Raw genomic sequence first — 20968 nt, 5'->3', positions numbered from 1 at the left:
TTAACAACCACCCGCATCGCACGTCGCATTCTTTTTTTTTTTTTTTTTTTTTTTTTTTAATTAATTAACGACAGTTTTCATCTTCCATTTTTCACTGTTATTTGCTGGCTGTCTCTTTTCTGGTATAGTTATGGGACGATTCCAGCTGCGTTTCGAACCAGGAATGGCTCTAGGATGTTTCTTCATCGACAGAACAAACACATCCTTTTCTTTTTAAAATGAATTATGTACTGAAATAAGAAATGATGTCGACTTTCATTGCAACAAACAAAGCGATCAGCGCAAAGTCACTAAAACTCGCCGTATAAAGAAAATTGCACACTAAATTTCTATATCTTTAGTGCAGCGCTAGAAAGATTGTACATATCCAGTTCAATCGGTCACTGGACCGGAAAAAAAAAAATAAAACTTTCTCGCTAATTTCTTATTTAGCCGAAAGAGTTAATGGCAAATAAATATTTTAGACGAGTCCAAACAAACGGCACACAAATATGATGAAGACATAATTCGATGTCCCATCCGTTGATTATTTGTGTTCCAGGCCCGTTATAGTTTTTTTTTTTCCAGTAGGGCACTAAATCTCCAATAAACTGACAAAAGTCAATGAATTTTATTGCAGTAGATGAGGGTTAAAAAACAAAACAAAAAAAAAACAACGGAAGAGCTTCCTTTGGGCTCCATCGTAAACATGTGCTGAGAGAATATACATAACATTCCGCCCTGTTAAATTGAAACCAATGTGGGCTAACGTCTTCCGGATATGGCTGACTGAGCGAGCTAAAAAAGAACTAGCTTTTTAATTGTCTGCCACTACGGTGGCAACTAAAGCAGGCTAAAGTGCATTAGACGCAGTTTCGGGACAACGGGGGGAATGTATATGTATTACAACTGTTCATTGTTCGATGTTCCAATTCGTCGAGCACTAATTGAATAACAAGTGGAATTTCCTATTGCAAACTTTCAGTTTATTATTAAACACGCACATACAAAGTGTCCCTTGTGTTCTTAATTTTTTAAAAACAATGTATGTAGTACAGATGTCATAAGGACGGTACGATCTCCTGGGTCAGGATCCGCACAAGAAATGTGATTACAATGAAAGATATAGACCTTGCAGGTCAAGGTTTTCGAAAGCATAATTTCGTGTAGACAGACATGAATGGTATTGTAAACGGAACAGAATGCTATGGGATGTAGTTCACCAGAATAAAACGATAACATCTCGTGTTGTTGTTCAGAAAGGAGAGAACCCGGAAAAAACCGTTATTATTCACTGCGCATCCATTTTTGCCACTGGGTGACTGGAAGAATTGCGTAAATAATTCTTGTCAGTGCCACGGCTAAAAGCCAAAGCGAGATACTCGCAATCAGACAACAGATGCCACAGCAGCTGACAGCAGTTCACCGTAATATTACGGATTTGTTATTACAAGCATGCCATCAACTATTCGTATCTACGTACAGTTTCACCGCTATAAAGCAATAGTACGAAGAACTGCGTCGTTCTTTAGTGTTTCTAGGCAAGCAGAATGCGAATTCATTGCGATTCATGTAGTTTGAAAGTAAACCTGCGCTTGTCAATGAATCAATGAAATTTTAACTTGTATTGCAAAAACATTTGTTCCAAGACTTTGGTGCAAAACGCTGGAGAATGGGATCGCAGCAAGGGACATACGTATGTGTACTTTATTGGTACAAGATGATCTGATAACAATTACATGGCTATATGATTGCACAGCCGCGAAATTTGCAGTGCTTTCGCCATCGGTATACGCCACATGTCTTGGTGTTAACGGGATGATCTGCATGGACTCCGCAAGCTTGTGGTTATGATGCCATGGTCCAACCAGATGATTATTCAGTTATTTGATTAAGTACTATACGTTTTGAAATGACGAGTGGGCAGGCAAAGACCATAAGCGTTGTAAAAACAAACACACACATGCAATTAAAACAGAGATGCACCTCCACGTCGGCTAATATATTCAGAATAAATCAACCAAAGCTGACCAAGGAACAGCAGCACATCTGCGTTAAACATTTTTTTCTTTTAACGATCATTTTCATTTTCAAGGAGAGTTAATATTTCGGAATAGAAAAGAGAAACGAAAAAGAGCTGCTGTGTTATTGAAAGTGAAGAGGACGCAAAGTAAAAGCAAACGAAGAAGATGAGTACTTCGATGCATCAAAGCGGAATTCCGACAGGCTTTTTTTTTTTTATTTCGGCCCACCTGTCTGGTATCCTTTATCAAACGGGAGAGAGCGTGCCTACAGTACATATAGGCACAAGTGAAAGAACTTTCCACCATGCCCAATTGCCCACTACGCATCTCTATACGTCAGCATCTGTGCCTCAAACGTCCGTATGGGGTCCATTAAAGAGAAAACAGGTTTGAATGCGGTGATATGGCATTTTTTCAATTAAACCATGTACACACAGCGTTACGTAATAAACATTCCTTCAAAAGGGCTTTTGGAGAAATTAGATGTACGGCCTGATGTCAGTGAGTGTATAGCAATAAGTAGATCGTAATATAACGAGATGTTTTTAAAAAGTATCAGCATTTACAGCGAAGAAGAAAACTAAAGCAATTTCGAAACTGAAGATTGAATTAAATTTTTAGCGCAAAAAAACACTTAACACCTTTATTTTACTTCCAATCTGATAACGGCTTTTGCATAAAAAGACGATTTGAAGATATAAGAATGGGCCTCACCCCCAACAAATTGGAATGATTTATGCGCAACCAACTTGATTGTGAACACACATTTTTTTTTTTAAGTTGTTATGCATTCTAAAAGAATTCCACCATATTAGGCAAGTAAAGTGTTGACGAAGCACTCGGTTTTGAATCTTGTCTTTTAATCTTGAAAATACTCTAGTAAAAACAAAACTCCAACCGAAAAAAAAAAAACCAAACAAAACAAACCGTCACACGTTCCATTTCATTAGAAGAAAAGATAAAAGATGATCTCAGATAGAGAATTTTTTTTTTTTTTCTTAGATTTTAAAACAAAACACTCCTAAATGAAAATTTTAAATTGGGTCATTGTCCCCTCCCCTTTTTGACCGTTTCGTTGTAAGCAGTTGAATTACGTCGTGGTAGAGCGTATTCGATGGTAATTTCATTCCCACTTGTTGCTAGAATTACTGCGTGTTCTTCTGAATCCATTCCAAAAACGATGTAACGCGACTGTAAACTCCTAAAGATTAATAATAAAAAATTATGAATTTAGAAGAGATGTGTGCCATGGTTCTTATAATTTATGCAATAGTTATACCTGGATAAGGAGGTTTTCCGCAACCTAAAATGTTAAAAGGAAGAAAAAAAATGTATTGAATTCTTATGCTCTGATTAATTCATTATGCTAGTTCCTCTGATTAGGGCATCGTATAGAAATAGTGCAATCTTAAAGGTATGCTGATTGTTCTTACCGATTCCCCAGCTTACAATACCAGCTTGTACCCAAGGAGAATTGGGAGAGTCTTGCGTTACCATTGGGCCTCCGCTGTCCCCCTAAAAACAAAAACAGCGAGATTTTAACAGTAACGAACAAATCAATTATCAATTGTGTGGTTCTTACGCTGCACGAATCTCTTCCGGGATAAGCGGCGCAAATCATGTGATCAACGATTCCACCAGGAGCGTCTTTTCCATAGTTCCTTTTGCATTCGGCATTCGACTGGATTTGAACGGTCACTTGTTGCAACGTCTCTGGCTGACGGCCACCTGTCAATGACACATCAAGTTTTACAACACGTCAACACACTACACACATGATTAATTAAACAAAAATATTAATTAAGGATTATGCATACCTTCTTTCAAGGCTCCCCATCCGACGACGGTAGATTCTTTACTAACAAACTGGTCGGTGGTTCCGATCGGTGGCAAACACACCGGAGAAATGGCATTTGAGAACGTCACTGGTGAATCCAAAGTTAAAATGGCAACATCGTTGTACTTGAAAAAAAAAAACGAATGATTTTTCATTAGAAAATACACATGTTTACATCAATCATAAAACCTTATTTTCATTTAACGAACCAACGTAACGGGATCGAAGCCCTTGTGTCGGACAACGCGACGGACTCTCTTCCGCAACGCTTGCGTGTCGTAAGGCTTAAGGGTATGCATGCCCAGCGCTACTTCTAAGCGCGAGATGTCAGTCGACGACATACTGCACACCATTTCAACACATTAAAATCATTATTTTAAACAAATATTTAAAATGAATAACTTACTGAGCAATGCAATGCGCAGCGGTCAAAATGTGAGACTCGTCTATCAAGGAACCTCCGCAAAAATGGCGCCCCCGGCTGAACAGTGCAACCTGATAAGAGCATTAACATTTAACCTTATAACATCTTTTTTAAGAATATCACTTCAACTTACAATGAAGGGCCATGAGTGCCTGAGCGCAGTCGTTCCACCAACGATGCGTCTTTGCTCGTCAAGGCTCAACGTTTTCTTCGGTCCTCTTCCGCAACTTCCTGTGCCTTCTTCGGCAGCCACAACTGGTTGAACAATTGGCTTCGATGTTGTGGATGTACTAGTTGTCGATGGTGTAGATGTCGTGCTCTCCGGTACCCACCACGGGCTGGTGGTGCTGGGTCCGGTGGTTGAGGTCGTAACGCTGGCCGCGGTTGTTGTGGTCGGTTGGTCAGGGACCCACCACGGACTGGTCGTACTTGGTTTTGAAGTCGTAGTCGTTGGATCGGGTACCCACCATGGGCTAGTAGTACTGGGTGGGGAAGGTGTCGTGGGAGGTGCGAAAGAAGGTCCGGTTCCAACAGCCGGAAATGCTGGCGCACCAAAGGGGAAATAAGGTGGCCACCATGGATTTGCTGGAAACCCGAAAGAACTGCCGAACGGCGGGCCGTAAATTCCGAAAGGTGGGGCTTGTTTCACGGCACAGCACACTCCGTACACCTGAGAATGATATTAAAAAGAAAATTGTAGGATTTTTGGTCAGTATGAGATTAAAATCTTTATCGAACCTGTCGGCCGTCTAATTCTGAATAGTGGCAAGTGCCACGAGCGCTGGGTATTCCGGAATCCACATCATTTTTCAATGGAAGTTTGACGTTTGGGTTGCACGAACGGACGGAACTGCAGGTGCCAAATTTGCCGTCAGGTGTCCAGCAAGTGCGGTCCGACAGCAGGAACGTTCCACTAGGTAACATTGGAACAAACTTGCGCGATCTGCCGAAAACTGGTTCGCCTGTTGGCTTGACCGCGTCACTCTTATCCATCGACCGTCCTTTCACGCTCTCCTTGACATCTTCAACTAAAACGAATCGAAAGCCATACTTGATTATATTCGTTTTGCTAATGGACCGGCATTTCGCCTTATTACATTCAAATTCCAATGCCTTTCAATTCGACATAGCAATTAGCTTTCCACCTGCACTGTCCAGCATTTGTGCGATAGGATTCTGTTTCTTGATTGCATCCGATTTTCACAGATATGCCTGACATGGGGGCAACTTGAATTCATGCTGGCGAGAAAAAAAAAAAAAAAAAAAAAAGAAGTGAATCGCCAAATTGATCCACGCCCTCACCTGGGGCGATGAAATGCCCGCGTCAAGAAAGAACGGTTGGAACATCTCGCTATGGCAATTGCATATTCACTATCATCTTTAACTTGTGCAACTGGACGCTGGTGATAGCCAATGGCTAGCCAACCCGTGCAACGAGATTGCACGCATGTTTTGAAAGCTATCAGTTTCGGTCTGATGACCATCCAAGTTTTCTTGGTTGATTCGAAAATCGACCTTCAGCTGTTTGACGATGACAACGCGAGCAATATCACCTGGAGGCTCGCAATTTTGCGCTCTTTAGATACGCGGGTATCGTTTTTTTTTCTTTTAACATGATTCATGGCGTTTAAAATGCTGCCGTTAAAAAATGTGTGTTCCATATCCATATGGAGAAACGGAGTCCATCCACCTTCCGTTGCGAAGGTTGTTTCTTACACTTATTTGAAACAAGAAAAGAAGAAGAATCTCGTTTTCTTTTCTTTTCTTTTCTTTTCTTTTTTTCTTGGTTCTTTCCAGCCCGTTTTAAAAAAATATATTTACACTGTCAAGGTTAAGGTGAACGGATCAAGACCACGCCTTTGTCCTGCTCGGACGAGCATCATCAGTACATTTCACACGTGCATCTAGCAAAATGGCGAGGCCCTCATAACCTTGAATGCACCTTGTAACGGGTGCTACTTGAAGGTAAATGTTTTTTTTTGTTTTCCCTTCTTTCGTTTTTAATTGATTTCGTTTGCTTTTTGTATTTCGGATGGTATACATCCGAAAAATCCAAACTAGATTTGCTATAGTTGAATGGAAAAGTAATGCTAATTTTCAATCGTTTCATGCTTTGAAAGTTCATCCCAACGACGTGGACATGCCTTATTTTAGCGATATGATTGAATTCAGAATAATTACAGAACGAGTTTGTTCTTTTATGTTGGTCCGTTTTCGTTTCAAGTGTCCTATCAACACGAGCCATCAGACAAGAGGGAAAGGTGAGCTTGCTGATTGTTGGCTATTGACAAAAAACATTTTCTTAGCTCTCTGCACGTCGCCGTTTGCCTTGCAGATGTTTGCCTTCTTTTCACATGCACAAGTACATAGCCATCTAGTTGGGTCGTTGAACTATGAGATGAAGTGGCGTGTTCTCGTCTCTGTTAGTTTTATTCGTTCGGCCGATGGACATATAGCCAAGTCTTCTAATTACGCGATATAAATTCGGCTAACATCGCCAACGTTGAAATATTAGAAATAAATCAGAATGTGCCACGTACCTTCGGTGATGACGGCATCCGATGTCTCGTAATTGCGTGCTTCGATTGGCAGAGCAGCGATGAGAAACAGCACGCCGAACACACAGTATTTCATGGTTGTTTGTTTTTAATGATTGGAAAGGGTGGGATTTTCACTTTTCACTAAGCGGATGATTTCGAATGTGGCAAGAAAACTCTCAATGAACGCACCGGCCCAACTTAGTATTATCTATAACTGGTAGGTCGGCTGATGAGGAAAAAAAAAATTTAAACCATGTAAAAAAAACGGGCAATAAATCTTGAAGATGGAAGGCGGAAAACGCCAGGGACCAACTCGTGAAAAGTGCGCTGCTACGTGTCCGATGGCGTCGTAACTTGCAATGCTTTTAAAGGCGATAGCGGCGCCACTAGTCTTTATATCGCTGACGGGAATGTCTTCTGCTCCTCCTCCTACATCATCATCTCTGTTGTTTTTGTTTTATTTCTCACCGCCATCCGTCAGTTCCCCCTTTAGGATTGAGCAACGCGATCTGTATGTGTTCCTTGCTTCGTGTCCTCTTCTGATTGTGGCACTTCTCTTTGTTTGCGGAAGCGCAATTGTTCCACTATGGAACTCTCTCTCTACTTCTTGTTTGTGTAACTTTTGAAATTCCCGGCAGCCGGAACGTCCAATGGGAATGTGTTTCCCAATTGATTTACTTGATTTTTATTGTACCGCCATGGAATAATGGATTGCTACATTGAAACAACACAAACAAACACTACACGAAGTTTCATTTTCGTGATGAAGAACGAACCCTCGCAGCCTGTTCGGAAATCCGTAAGAAGCAATAGAAAAACAATAATAAATAAGGGTAATGCCCCCATTGCATTTCGACAGTGCGAATGACGAAATGCCCGGGTGTAACTTTTTTTTTTGTGTTGTATGTGTTAATTATTAATTTCGTACAACCTACCAGGGTTTTTCTCTCAAGTGTCGCAACAGAGATTGTTATCGCACAAAAACCGGTAAATGTATAGGGCGACTTACTATGAACGAAATAAAAGTTGGTTACATAACCGTTTCCGCCAACATTGTGTGTTACTATCGGCGATCTCTTTCACGCCAGTTGGCATATTTTGTCAAGCATGTCCGGGTTCGCGTTGTACGTCGTCACGTATCTCCCTGTATCTTCTTAAAGGGCCACTACTTATTTTTCAGTCGAATTTTGTTTAGTTTTTCTTATATAGGTCCGGAATTTTCTCACATCGTCCACGCACCATCGATTTCTCCTTCACGTTTTTAATCGTTTTATGTCGAAAGAAAAACAAGGACGAATTGAAGCTGCTTGTCACGTTCTGTGATAATGCCCGCGACGCGACTGCAAAACCAGTCCGAAGCGTTAACGCTGTGACTAAAGGCGTAGCTGCCAATTGACAACTATAAACCATTGCTGGCTTGATTTGTTATTGCTTCTTTGCACACACACACAATCTTCTTTCGCATAATAATTATCATTTTATTATTGTAAGAAAGGACAAAGAGATTCGTCTACGCAGCCCATCATGGAGTTATCATATCAGTTTTCGTTTTCAATCAACGAGGCAAAGACGCAGCAGTCTTGGTTAAGGTTATGTAATTTAAAGTTTCATAAAATATCGAACAAATATTGGACCCATTTTAAATAAGAAAACGTGGAATATTCAGATCTGTTCCGAGCTTCCAAAATCAACGACAGCGCCACATATTTAGAGGCTTGTAGTCTACACAATATCCGATGCGAGCGGGCATCCATTATCTCTTCTTCTTTATCAACGTTGAAAGAAGATTTTCATTGCTTTTAATATAAATTCTTCTTTATCCAGTCCGTAAACGATGTTGTCCTAACATACACGCCCGGAAACGTGTCCCTTCCGCATCCTGTAATAATCCCAAAGACATATCCATATCGGTTTTAAAACAAATCTAGATAATGATTTAAAAAAAAAAAAATAGCATTTGAATGAATCACCTATTCCCCAACTGACGATGCCGACTTGAATCCAAGGAGATCCTGGAGACGCTTGAACAACTAAAGGACCCCCACTGTCACCCTGTATGATAAACAAGAGGAAGACAATCGATTGTCAATTCATCCCCAAAAATGATTCTATAAGAAAGAAAGACAAACGAACCATGCAAGAGTCCTTATGCGGACTGGCGGCGCACAGCATGTTATCGAGTATTCCACCTGGTGCTTCAGAACCGTATCTCTTTTGGCATTCGGTGTTCGTTTGCACTTGGACTATCACTTGTTGCAAAGACGTGGGCAGCAATTTACCATCTATTGGAAAGAATAAACTTTTAACATGTAAAAAAAAAAAAAAAAAAAAAAAAAAACTCTGTTTCGCCAATTGAATAAGGTACGTACCTTCCTGCAATGCTCCCCAACCGACAACGACGGCTGCTTTATCAACATAAAGATCGGCCGTACCAAAAGATGGCAAACAGACAGGTGAAATTGTATCGCTAAATTCGACTGGTGAATCCATTTTCAGTATGGCAATATCGTTGTACTAAACGAAGAAGAATCAATTGTCAATCGTTTCGCATAATTTTGCAGCGTACGTTTAATAACTTACGAAGTTAGCTGAGTGGTAAGCTTTGTGCCGCACGACGCGTTTGAGCTTCCGGCGCACGATTTGCTGGTCCATCGGTTTCAGGGTGTGTAAGCCTAATATGATTTCCACCTGGGCCAATTCATCTGTTGGAATCCTGTGCCAATGATCAGAATTAAATTTTTTTTTTTACAACAGTTATGTTTTACACGATAACATGCAAAACGATGTACGACTCACGGTGCTACGCAATGAGCTGCTGTTAAGACGTGTTGTTCGTCCAACAGCGATCCGCCGCAGAAATGGCGACCATTGGACATCAAAGAAACCTATCCAAACAACAAAAGTGACATTAATATTAAATGTAATCATTTTGAAATTGCCAATTGTGAAAGACGGGGGGGGGGGGTCCACTCACAGCAAAAGGCCATGCATTTTTGGCTGATGTTGTTCCACCGATGATTCTTGGCCAATCGAGGAGTTTGAAAGGTCCTCGACCACAACTACCTCCCGAGCTTTGGCTGCCAGTTGTCATGGCAACCGTACTGGTTTCTACCGCCGGAAGGGTACTCGTAACAACTGGCAATTTCAACGTCGACGAGGCATCCGGGACCCACCACGGGCTCGTTGTAGTTGGTCGTGAAGTCGTTGTCGTTTCCGCAACCCAAGAGCTCGTCGTGCTAGGCTTAGGCGTACTAGGAGATGTCGTTGTTGTAGATGGTGGTCTAGTTGTCCAAGAAGGACGAGTCGTAGTAGAAGATGCTATCGTCGACGTGGCCTCCGGGGTCCACCAGGGACTGGTCGTGGTGGGCAGAGACGTTGACGAAGATTCAGCCACCCACCAACTAGAGGGCAAGGGCGTTGTCGATGGGGATTCGGGGACCCACCAAGGACTTGTGGTTGTCGAATTGTCCGGTACCCACCAAGGACTCGTCGTGCTAGAAAGTGAGGCAGTCGTCGATGAAACATCTGGTACCCACCAGGGCTTCGTTGTGCTTGATGGTGAGTCAGTTGTCGATGAAACGTCAGGTACCCACCAAGGACTTGTGCTCATCGAAGGGGAAGATGTCGACGTTGTTTGAGGGTTCCATAACGGCCAGTTAGCGGTCAGCGATGACAATGCGATGTCTTGTATGGAGACAGGAAAAATGAAAAGAGGGTGCTGCCAGGCAAACATGCCACCGAAACTAGATGATGCCCTTGGGCAGCAAACACCTGTTTCCTAAGTGAATTGAAAACAAAAAAAAATGATGTCAACGTTCATTTGAATAGGATATCGCTATTTTGGTTAACCTAGAAAACGTCGAAAGCTACATCTTTGTGAAAAGTCGGCTCGATGTTATCGACAACGTGAAGCGTCCGAGCTGCCAAAAAAACTCGAGGCGTTGGAGAACGTGCAATCAAAACTGAGTTACCTCTTTGCCATTGGTGACGTAACGGCACGTATTGCGCGACGGAGACGTGCTGGATTGAGGGTAACGAGCTTCGTGCAGTTTGTCCCGTAGGTTACACGAAAGGGCCGAACTGCAAATGCCATAGGTCCCGTCCGACATCCAGCATTCGTTGGGTTTCTCTGTTATCAGGTAGGTGTTGGCTGGCACGTGCGGCATTTTGTACTTCATCGCCTTCTTTAAAAGATCCGTATCCCAAGCCGGAATCAAAAATGGCCTCAGTGAGTTGCCAGTAGAGCTCGGGTAACGTTCTTTGCGTCCAGCTGCTTTCGGCCCGACTGTGACAATAATGTATTGGTTAAACGATCAATTGCTACATGCAGACGTAACTAAACTTTCATTCTGAGAAATGTGAGCGAAAACGAAGTTACAAATGACGGTGTTGAATCTAAACGGATTTACATATGATATGGAGATATCATCGGGAATCGTGGGTATTGATCACCGTCCTCAGATATGGACCCTCAATTTATTCGAGAACGAGTTCAATAACCAAGTTGAACATCTTTGCTTCACCGACAAATGAAAAGAAGCAGGTTTTCTTTTTTGTCGGAATTTATTTTTCTTCTGCGTGACCTCTTTTGTATGTTGGCCATTGTCCCGCTAGAATGGGAAGCGCACGCGCTTGCCAAAAAAAAACTGAGTTTCAAACGTAAACAAGTCTATACTTTGTTTTTGTTTTGAAGCTTTCCAATCAGCATTTTGTTGCAAAATAATCTAAAGGTTGCTAACTGTTTACGCCATTTATTTTGTTTTTTTTGCATTCCTTCAAGGTGCCTCAATGCAAATTTCTTCCAACTCAGCAGTAGATTCATAAAGTAATCGTTCAAGTGTGTGGTTAACTATTTGAATAACAAGTCTGTTATGGAAGGTAATTGAACTGCACCTTCGATGACGATGGACTCGGATCTCTGGTGAATGCGGGAAGAAACCAATCCGCTGGAACAAAAGACGGCGGCCAAAATGATGACGACTGTCTTATTCATTTTCATCAATGACACCTGGTGAAACAAATGAGATTGCCTCCTTCTAACAGATCGGAATGCGTTAACGATCAATCACGCAAAACACTACGTCACTGACAACCCACAGTTAATGGCAATTTCAATTCGATTGGAAGGAATGCCAGTAGAATCAGAGGAATGATATTGAAATTCACGTATAGAATGAAATGAATCGATTGTATAATAGCCAATGAGTTTGAGACGCACACTGGCGACGCGAAGCAACTTGCAGTTCGTTCCAGCGGAGAGCAACTAAAAACCCTAATGCTTGTTTGCATGCTCTTCGGTTTGGTATTCTAGTTGGCCTGCAACCAGTTCTTCCCAATAGGGAAGACTACATGCTAAAAGTTGGCCACTGGTTTCTGTTTTTCATTTATTTATTTATTTATTTTTTGCTCATTTGTTTGCCTTTTTTTTCTTTTTCTTTTTTTTTTTTTGCATTTTAATAGGTACCTGCCGTGCTGTTTACTGCTATGAAAGGAACCCATTGTTGCATGCCAACATGCCAGATAAATTTATGAGACAAGGAGACCTTGTATTTTAAATCCTAGAAAAAAAAATAAAATTCTATATGATGGGAGAAGCTGCCAACTTGTGTTTATTTAGATCACGTAAGCCAAATTTGAATGGCATTTTCCTTAGTATGAAAAGCCTTGCAGGTCGTTTAGCCTAGTCTACGTAATTCGCAATTAAAAACATTATGTTTGCTTTGCAGGACAAAGAGCTACGTAAACATCAAGATCAATGACTTTCCAATCACCGAGTCAACTCATATTTATTTTTCAAAGGATTTTAATATATCGATTTCATATCGCGTAATTTAACTGTAGATACACTGACCTTTCGAAGACGGAATGTGTAACCGGGGAAATACACTGCCAACTCTTGTTCTCCAGCCAGCTACAGCACACGACATGAATGACAACGCCAATCATTTCAGATCAGCGAGGAAGCCTGGAAGCGTAGAAACCCCGGGAAATTCCAGGAGCAAAAAATACTTTTCGTGAAAAAAAAAAAAAAAAAAACTTGTTTAGTTTTTTAGCCTTTGCGAAGTATAAGGAACTCTGTTATATAGCTTGTGGCTTGATTTAGTCCTGTCCCAGTTATAGAAACAAGGTTCTCCATTCAACCTGAAGTGTCCGATTCAAACTTCGTCAAAAATATTCACGTCTGCGAACTAGATTTGTATCAGATCACTTTTAAGTAGATCAGGGACTTAAAGCGCATCCTCATTTTTCCCAATTTGGGTATTCGCATTCACTTTGCCAGAGCAAAAGGCCATGCATAATGATATATCTTACCTCTGCGTTATTTCTCTCCATAGAAACAAACGGTCTGGAAAAGAGAAGCGAGTCTGGAAAGTGGAAATAACCGGTCGGCATTGGCACATCGCCTTCATTAATCAAAGCACATTGCTAGCAATATATGAGCAGAATAAACAAGGGTGGAATTCAAACGTTCCGTTGTTGTTGTTAGCCCATAAACGAGGTGTATTTCATACTCGTTAACGTGATTGCAAAAAAGAGATTGATTGTGCTGTACCGAGAATCAGAATAATAGGATTATTTAGCCAGTAGAGAGAAATAAATTAAGGGGAACTGTTAAATACTGATGGAACATGCTGATGTGGATTTAGAAAAGTTTGCTCCAGGGCTGTATAATAGAGGCACGTCTCACTTCCTCGTCTTCAAACTGCGCATTCGTTCTGATCCAGTTCATGAAAGAAGCCGTTCGTGTGTAAACTCCTGGATATTGGGCTTGGCCGCATCCTTTTTTTTGACATAACAATTTAATTAATAAAAATTTCAATCGTCATTTTAAAATTAGAATATTTAAAATTGATCACCGATTCCCCAACTGACGATGCCGGCCTGGACCCAGGGAGCGCCACGAGCCGCCTGAACGACTAGCGGACCTCCGCTATCACCCTGGATGAAATCGATTCACATTGTAAACACACGAAAACGTTCCAGTTTGTCTTACAAAAACGCTCTTACACTGCACGCGTCTTTGCCAGCTGTTCCAGCACAGAGCATGTGATTAGCGATGCCTCCCGGTGCGTCTGTTCCATAGTCCTTTTTGCATTGGGCGTTCGATTTGATCCGAACGGTCACTTGCTGCAAAACATTTGGCTGGGTGCCACCTTTTGAATGGTAGAATGTATTTTACATTGCTTGATCCTCTGGAACGTTTGCGCTACAAAACCATACCTTCTTTGAGTGAACCCCATCCAACAACGACGGCATCCTTTCCGGCGTACGTCGTAGAGAACGTCGTGGTGGGCAGACAGATGGGCGAGATGGTCGGTCCGTACGTCACAGGCGAGATCAGCGTGATGATTGCGATATCATTATACTGTGGAACCAGTTTTTTTTTTAATTAAATGCAAATGTCGAATTGGGAGCAAAAATTTAGTTGGAATATAAACTGTGAACTGAAACGGGCAACTTGCCATCTTCGTTGAATCGAATCCTTTGTGGCGGGTCACTCGTTTGACTTTCTTCCTCAACGCCTGGGGATCAATGCTGGGCTTCAAGACGTGCATTCCCAGCATAACTTCCAATCGAGGAATGTCCCACGAAGACAAACTGCATCGTTTTAATAGAATTATGTGTAATTTGTGAGGCTTCAAATGATGAAATTCGAAGGACTTACTGAGCCACACAATGGGCCGCTGTTAAAATGTGAAGGGTATCGATGAGCGAGCCACCACAGAACTGCTTCCCATTATTGAAAATAGCCACCTGATGAATAACAATACAAAATTTAATTGAAAAGCAATACAAATATAATAAAGCGAGCAAACTTACAGCAAACGGCCACGAATTCTTGATGGCATCCGTGCCACCGATGATGCGTTCTTGCTCGTCATACGATCCCGATCTGTAAGGTCCAACGCCGCAACCCTCTGCGTTGATCGATACCGCCGGTTTAGCTGTTGTCGTGGTAGGGACTGCGGTCTTAGTTGGTGGGGGTTCGCTGATTGTTGTTGGAATAGCTGTTGTTATGACAGGCATTGCAGTGATGGCAGCCTCTGTAGTTGTCGTGATAGCCTCCGTTGTTGTAGTGGTGGGTTCCATCGTAGTGGTAGGGGGTTCAGTCGTGGTGGTCATGGGTTCCGTGGTAGTGGGCTCGCTAGTCGTAGTGGTAGCCTCTGTCGTTGTGGGTACAGCGGTTGTTGTAGGCGGCTCGGTGACAGGAAGTTCTGCTGTAGTTGTTGGTGGCACGGTGGTTGTCGTGGTTGGTTCGGTGGTAGTCGTGGTTGGTTCAGTGGTAGTCGTGGTTGGTTGGGTGGTAGTCGTGGTTGGTTGGGTGGTGGTCGTTGTCGGTTCAGTGGTTGTGGTGGTTGGTTCGGTGGTGGTTGTAGTCGGTTCAGTGGTTGTGGTGGTTGGCTCTGTAGTTGTGGTGGTGGGTTCAGTAGTAGTTGTTGTAGTTGGAGTCGTTGTGGTTGTAGGATTTGTTGTTGTGGTAGGTGTAGTTGTAGTAGTCGGAGTTGTTGTTGTAGTCGTCGGAGTTGTTGTTGTAGTGGGCGTTGTGGTTGTGGTGGGCGTTGTGGTTGTGGTGGGAGTCGTAGTTGTGGTGGGAGTTGTTGTCGTAGTTGGAGTCGTTGTTGTCGTGGTAGGTCGAGTGGTCGTTGTTGTTGTGGTGGTCGTTGTCGTTGAAGTCGTCGTAGTCTTCTGCCAATAAGGAAAGCACAACCACCAAGGGAAAGTAGGATCCGGTTGACCAGTGAGCGGATCGATCGGAACAGTTGGAATGCCATCCGTACCGCAAAGCAACGCAATGTCAGAGTACGGCGCTTTGGTGGGCGGTGTTGTTGGCGTTGTCGTCGTCGTAGGTTTCGGTGTGGTCGTTGTCGTCAACGGATTGAAAGGGAAATATTCCCACCACGGGAACGTTCCGACGGGCAAACCGGTGATCGGATCAACGTCAACAACTGGGATCGTCGATATCGCTACCGTCGTATTGGTCGTTGTGGTTTGCCTTGCGCAACACAGCCCATAAAACTATAACGTTTTTCATTCCATGACGTTTTTATATCAATATTAATTCTTGTATATTTTCAAAATCAAAAGTACCTGTTTGCCATTAGTTTTAGAGTAGCTGCAACTACCTCGCGCGTCTATGATCCATTTCTCAGCTATGCTCGATCCGTGCAATCTAATGTTTGGATAGCAATCCTGGATAGAGCCACAGGTACCTAAGATGCCATCTACAGTCCAGCAAGACCGTCCTTCCAGCCAAGTGTTGCTGGACACAGCCAGCTGCTCGGGCGGAGGGTATTGATACACGGCTTCCAAATCTGTTTCTTCATTGTTGTAGACGGCCGATCGCACTACACGATCAGGAACTTCATCGGCTACAAGTAACAAAAAAAACATTAACATTTAAGAATTATGAAGAATCAGAGTTAATATGGGAACGAACAGACAAAAGGATTTTCGCTTATGGCTTTCATTTTGAACAGAAATGCACACGAAACGTAAAAGTACATGGATAAACTTGTTGCTACCACTTGTCAAGTCCAGTGTTTTCGAAAATGGATGCATAAAGTGAATGGCATGTCAGACAGCAAAGTCAAACGAGATACGAAATGGTTGCAAATCGCACAAAATCGTGACAGCAACGAAAAGGTGCATGTTGCGTAATGCCTTAGATGGATTATTCACTGTCTCTTTGACTTCCGCAAACACTTGCTAACCTTACCAATTTAAGTCCGCGTTTTGTTATCGCTGGTATAGCAACGAATCTCTTTTTTACCCCCACGATTGGTGATGAATAAAACTTGTTTCTTTTCGAGCTTTTTTTTTATAATTTAGTTCTTTCTTCTTACTCGGTTTCCTCTAGTGCTTTTTTTGGGGGGGAGGGGAGGGGAGTCTATCCTTTCGTGTTTATGCATATGCTTACTTGTTTGCATAAATTAGATTTCTTTTAGCGTTTCTTAATAGCCTCTTACTGTGTCCATTAGAAAACGTGCCAACGTGAAGGAGAATCGTGATGCTCTTCGTTGTACCAGCAGAACCGAAACGGAATGTACGTTCATTGTCAAGGTTAAGGTGTTGGCCATGTTAACCGTGTACCAAAAAAAGCTAGCTAGTCATGCGAGTTGTGCGTGTGACGAGCTGTAACTAACCGGAAAAGATACGGTTACAATTTAAATCTGAGAATTGCAATTGCGTTTGCCTACACTCTGTTGGACACTGCAGATGCACAAGCCAATCAGCAAAGCCATTGGATAGACGAAGAAATGCGCTAGGACAATAGCCTGGCTGTCTATAAAGAGCTTTAGTCCCAACCAAACGAAAAGTGAATGTAACCAACAAATTCCCAATCGCAAAAACGTCCTGCGAATGGACACAGGTAACTGGGAAAAGCTTATGTTAGCCTACAACAATTGCAGCCAATCGACATTGTTACTGATCCCTTAAATCTTCAACAGCTTATGGGGAAACGCAAGATATCTAAAACAAAAACAACGATAGCTTTCATGTTTAACTTCCCTTTGAATGAGGCTGTGCGCAGCATGAAAGACATTGGTGCATACTTGATGTTATATCGGACTGATGCTCTTCTGTATTGTGTAACGTTGCAGAGCTTTGTTCGTTCGTGACGACACTTTGCGTGATTTTGTATCGTTCGTTTACAAGCCCCATCTGTCTCGCACTTGTTCAACTTGTTGGTTGCTAAATGAAATTTCTGGGATCGGTCGATGACCTCTTGAAGTTATGTTTATATTGTAACGGAGGTGACATTTTGTTTCACACGCTTGGACATTCTCACTCTAGTTTCCAAGAGACACAGAAAGCAATCACAAGCAAAAATTTTATAAAAGACCGCTGTCTAACCGTCCACAAACCGCAGTTGATTTGCAAAGCTAACTGTTACCAAAATTTGGTACGAATCACTCACAGGGTTTTCCCAAACGTAACTGTATTTAAGTAAGATAATAGCACAGTCACTAAACTGGCGCAACACTAACGCGGAACATCATATCGCTAGAAAGATAATGCTTTCTGCATCATCTCCAACCCTTACGCAATGCAACGCTATACGCACAGATGCTATGAACGAGTTGCTAATCATTGGTTTCAGTTTACCCAACTTAAGCACTTTTCCGAGCCTATTTCTTAATGATATTTCTACGTTTGTTTTCCATACATTGTTTAAGGAATAATTCGATTAACGTGCAGTTCAATGTATCGTAGTTAAAACGTGAAATTGAATGGAAGTCTCATATTACCTTCAACGATGATGGCGTCGATGGTTTGGTAGATGCGGCAAGAGACGAGATTGGCTTGGTAAGCGAGAGCCACAATGAGTAGCAAACTAAACTTGCCCATGTTGGATGTTTTTTCCTATTTTCTCAGGTGTTTAGAATCCACCTTCATCCGCCGTTATGAATTTTGGCTGCTGTGTTAACACGCGCAACGATAGCTCGTATCGAAGAATAATTTCAAACTACAAGTTACTAAATGTTAAAAACGAGGGACGAGAAACATTGACAATAATGGTACCGAACTCAACCGAATATGTTCGGCTTCTGCCTACCACTACCACAGCGTCTTCTCTTTATCTTCTACCCTTTTTTTTTTTTTTTTTTTTTATTGATAACGATATTTTTTTTTTAAGAACCCCCTCCCTCCCCCCCCCCCCCCCCCCCCCCCCCCCCCCCTCCCTCCGTCAACCGACAGGTTGAGCTGGCACCACCTGCGTCCGTTCAGTTTTTCCGACACCTCCTCCCTCCGAGAGATTCCCATATCCACTTGCCATACGGTGACTTGTTTAGTTATCGACAATCGAGAAGAGCAAAAGAATAACATTCCTCGTTGACAGTAGGATCTTTTCAAATATTTCTTCGTTGATGGGGGTCATAGAGCATTAAGCGATTTGCAGGATCGTGATGACCATTCCGCCGGTTAACGCCAGCCGCTGGAGTATTAATATCAGCCTGCATTTAACTGCAGACAACTACATTGTTTCCAGAGCTGCAAGTTGATCAGTCGGGATAACTCAAAAGATCATCTTTGTTCCCTATTTTTTTCTGGAATATCAAAGTGACCTACTCTGGAAGCAGAGAAACTATCCAGTCTAGTTCCCACGGAATGACGATCAATTTTTAATGTTTTTCGTATCCATCGTAACTGCATTTGTGTTGCGTGGTGGGTGTATGGAGAACGTAACATTCCAATGACCAAACCTTGAATGTTTTGGTGTTTGGAAAAATTATTCCTAAAATAATAAGAGATAAGTTCATCCTACTATGTATTGACCAACAAGACACATTTACAGTAAATATTGGATTGTCTTCTCAGAAATACGGGAATAAAGAACAAGAGTTTTTCCCAAGGATCAACATCTGCTGGATAACGACACTACGTGAAAAAGGGGGCCATCAAATTCGGAAGAGGAAGTCAATGCGAAATGTGCGTTACGTAGTGAACGAGACTGACCAACGCTATTATTCACACATAAAGCACAAATGGTATACAAAGCCCCCGCCCTTCCTTACCACCCAGCGTGATAAATAAAAATACTCGACTGAACAAATGAGATGATCGTTTACAACACGAAGAATTCAAAAAAAAAAATTATTATTACCCGAATAACAAATTGAAACAAGAACTTTAGTACGTTATATTCCTTTTACGAGTTTTCTTTTTTTTTCCCATTTGGCTGATATACTGGAACAGCCGTCCTAGCGTCGACAACCGTGACCCATGAAATAATTCGAGAGAAGTTCATGTTTCGCTGAATTTCTAGTATCGTACTAACCGGTTGAGTTTAACGGTCGAATGACGTGATGTCTTATAGGTGGTTTTTTAAAAGTCGTTAATCGATTGCACTACACCTGCACTGTTATCCCATCAAACCAGTCGACATTAACCACAAGATTCTATAAATCCAAAGAGCTTTTCGCACATTTTACAAAGCAATTGCATTAGATGAAAAGATAACTCATAGTTCCCAATTTAAAATAATACAAAATTCAATCTAACATTTAATTCATACGACTTTGAGTTTCACATCAATTGCTTCGCTATCGAAAATCGAGATGAAGAGTAGCCCGTGCGCAAAATCCATATCGTTATTTTCATTTGATGGCGTCATTTAATGGAATTTAGCACACGCCTTCCACGAGCTACGGGTGAACAACCGTGACGCTCGTGTTCTTCTGTGAAGCAAGTGAGGTGTGACGAAACGGAAAGGACTATGGGTCAATGGGTTTAAAACTAAAGTAATGTCTTAGCACAACTAATAATAAAACACCACGTATACCGAAGTATAAAATAATGTTTTTAAAAAACAATAATTCCGTGGATGTGATGAAAAGTAATGATGCTTATCGTCCGCAATAATACGTGTGTTATCTAACGAGTGCAAAACGCTAAAAATTAAGTTCAGAACAAGGCTGAATTTTCCCGGGCGCCAATGAGGTTTATCTTATCTTTAACCGCCAATTATGGGCATCGTATTTTAAAGTCCTCATTAGTCGTAAATACAAGTTCAATGCAACTGAGTGTTCAGACAGCCATCATCGAACGAGACGCATAAGTCAACGTTCGCAGTTAACAGTGCTACAATAAACGACGCTTTAATTATTACGTAATAACGACCCTGAATCTGAATAATAAAAAAAACTACAAGTGCCATGAAAAAATGAAATTAATATTCGCGATCCTTGTTAAATTTTATATCTACACACGTATATTTACAACTATATTGAGGATTTTGAATAAATAAAAGAAATGAACAAAAAAGTCGGGCTTATTTTGCCGGGCTTATTTTGCCGGGCTTATTTTGTCAGGCTTAATTTTTAAGATCGGGTTTAAGCATTTTGATTTAAATTCGATCAAACTTTGGCCTATTATAACCAGTTTTGAATGCTGAAGTCGAATAAAATATTAGTTTGGCCGTCAAGTGGGTAGTTTTAAAATAAAACGTGAAAATCATGTCATCCGATTGTTCTAGATCAAGGTGTGTTGCCTTGGGCTGTTTTCCACTAATGACAGAGATATTGCAACGATATGACATCATGCAATAGATAACGGTAGACGTCCACAGTAAGACTGAAGGATAATTTTTACTAGACAGAATTTTTATAGATGAACGTGATTGTGTTAGAAGGCATCGTCCTATATTAAAGAATACAAT

The 20968-nt window shown here is 41.7% G+C and overlaps 3 protein-coding genes across 3 annotated transcripts; all 3 read right to left on the bottom strand.

Moving 5' to 3' along the window:
- Positions 1–2632: 2632 nt before the first annotated feature.
- LOC130696403 (transmembrane protease serine 9-like) lies at positions 2633–6963 on the bottom strand. Its single transcript, XM_057519487.1, has 10 exons — positions 6805–6963; positions 5003–5292; positions 4398–4934; positions 4247–4335; positions 4050–4182; positions 3821–3965; positions 3586–3731; positions 3437–3518; positions 3283–3306; positions 2633–3204 (listed from the first exon to the last, which is right to left on the bottom strand). The coding sequence occupies exons 1-10, from the start codon at positions 6896–6898 to the stop codon at positions 3149–3151; spliced, it is 1596 nt and encodes a 531-aa protein (XP_057375470.1). The 5' UTR covers positions 6899–6963; the 3' UTR covers positions 2633–3148.
- A 1393-nt stretch (positions 6964–8356) lies between these two features.
- Positions 8357–11891, bottom strand: LOC130696411 (transmembrane protease serine 9-like). Its single transcript, XM_057519496.2, has 10 exons — positions 11698–11891; positions 10776–11089; positions 10390–10582; positions 9779–10332; positions 9601–9689; positions 9385–9517; positions 9174–9318; positions 8938–9086; positions 8775–8856; positions 8357–8683 (listed from the first exon to the last, which is right to left on the bottom strand). The coding sequence occupies exons 1-10, from the start codon at positions 11801–11803 to the stop codon at positions 8604–8606; spliced, it is 1845 nt and encodes a 614-aa protein (XP_057375479.2). The 5' UTR covers positions 11804–11891; the 3' UTR covers positions 8357–8603.
- A 1488-nt stretch (positions 11892–13379) lies between these two features.
- LOC130696401 (mucin-2-like) lies at positions 13380–18245 on the bottom strand. Its single transcript, XM_057519485.2, has 9 exons — positions 18057–18245; positions 15895–16175; positions 14626–15822; positions 14471–14559; positions 14268–14403; positions 14026–14170; positions 13813–13958; positions 13662–13743; positions 13380–13584 (listed from the first exon to the last, which is right to left on the bottom strand). The coding sequence occupies exons 1-9, from the start codon at positions 18154–18156 to the stop codon at positions 13448–13450; spliced, it is 2313 nt and encodes a 770-aa protein (XP_057375468.1). The 5' UTR covers positions 18157–18245; the 3' UTR covers positions 13380–13447.
- Positions 18246–20968: the final 2723 nt, after the last annotated feature.

This window comes from Daphnia carinata, chromosome 5, assembly GCF_022539665.2.
Source record: "Daphnia carinata strain CSIRO-1 chromosome 5, CSIRO_AGI_Dcar_HiC_V3, whole genome shotgun sequence".
NCBI classification, from domain to species: domain Eukaryota; kingdom Metazoa; phylum Arthropoda; class Branchiopoda; order Diplostraca; family Daphniidae; genus Daphnia; species Daphnia carinata.
Note: the sequence above shows the minus strand (reverse complement) of the source record. Positions and strands in the feature narration are given on the sequence as shown.

What these genes read in the sequence shown, in the direction of transcription:
- LOC130696403 (XM_057519487.1), bottom strand. Translation starts at nt 6,898, where the DNA reads ATGAAATACTGTGTGTTCGGCGTGCTGTTTCTCATCGCTGCTCTGCCA. An exon ending in GGATGCCGTCATCACCGAAG is followed by an intron (nt 5,293 to 6,804) that starts GTACGTGGCACA and finishes GATTCGTTTTAG; the next exon opens with TTGAAGATGTCAAGGAGAGC. An exon ending in ATGGGGAGCCTTGAAAGAAG is followed by an intron (nt 3,732 to 3,820) that starts GTATGCATAATC and finishes TGTCATTGACAG; the next exon opens with GTGGCCGTCAGCCAGAGACG.
- LOC130696411 (XM_057519496.2), bottom strand. Translation starts at nt 11,803, where the DNA reads ATGAAAATGAATAAGACAGTCGTCATCATTTTGGCCGCCGTCTTTTGT. An exon ending in CGAGTCCATCGTCATCGAAG is followed by an intron (nt 11,090 to 11,697) that starts GTGCAGTTCAAT and finishes TTATTGTCACAG; the next exon opens with TCGGGCCGAAAGCAGCTGGA. An exon ending in TTGGGGAGCATTGCAGGAAG is followed by an intron (nt 9,087 to 9,173) that starts GTACGTACCTTA and finishes TCTTTCCAATAG; the next exon opens with ATGGTAAATTGCTGCCCACG.
- LOC130696401 (XM_057519485.2), bottom strand. Translation starts at nt 18,156, where the DNA reads ATGGGCAAGTTTAGTTTGCTACTCATTGTGGCTCTCGCTTACCAAGCC. An exon ending in CGACGCCATCATCGTTGAAG is followed by an intron (nt 16,176 to 18,056) that starts GTAATATGAGAC and finishes TGTTACTTGTAG; the next exon opens with CCGATGAAGTTCCTGATCGT. An exon ending in ATGGGGTTCACTCAAAGAAG is followed by an intron (nt 13,959 to 14,025) that starts GTATGGTTTTGT and finishes ACCATTCAAAAG; the next exon opens with GTGGCACCCAGCCAAATGTT.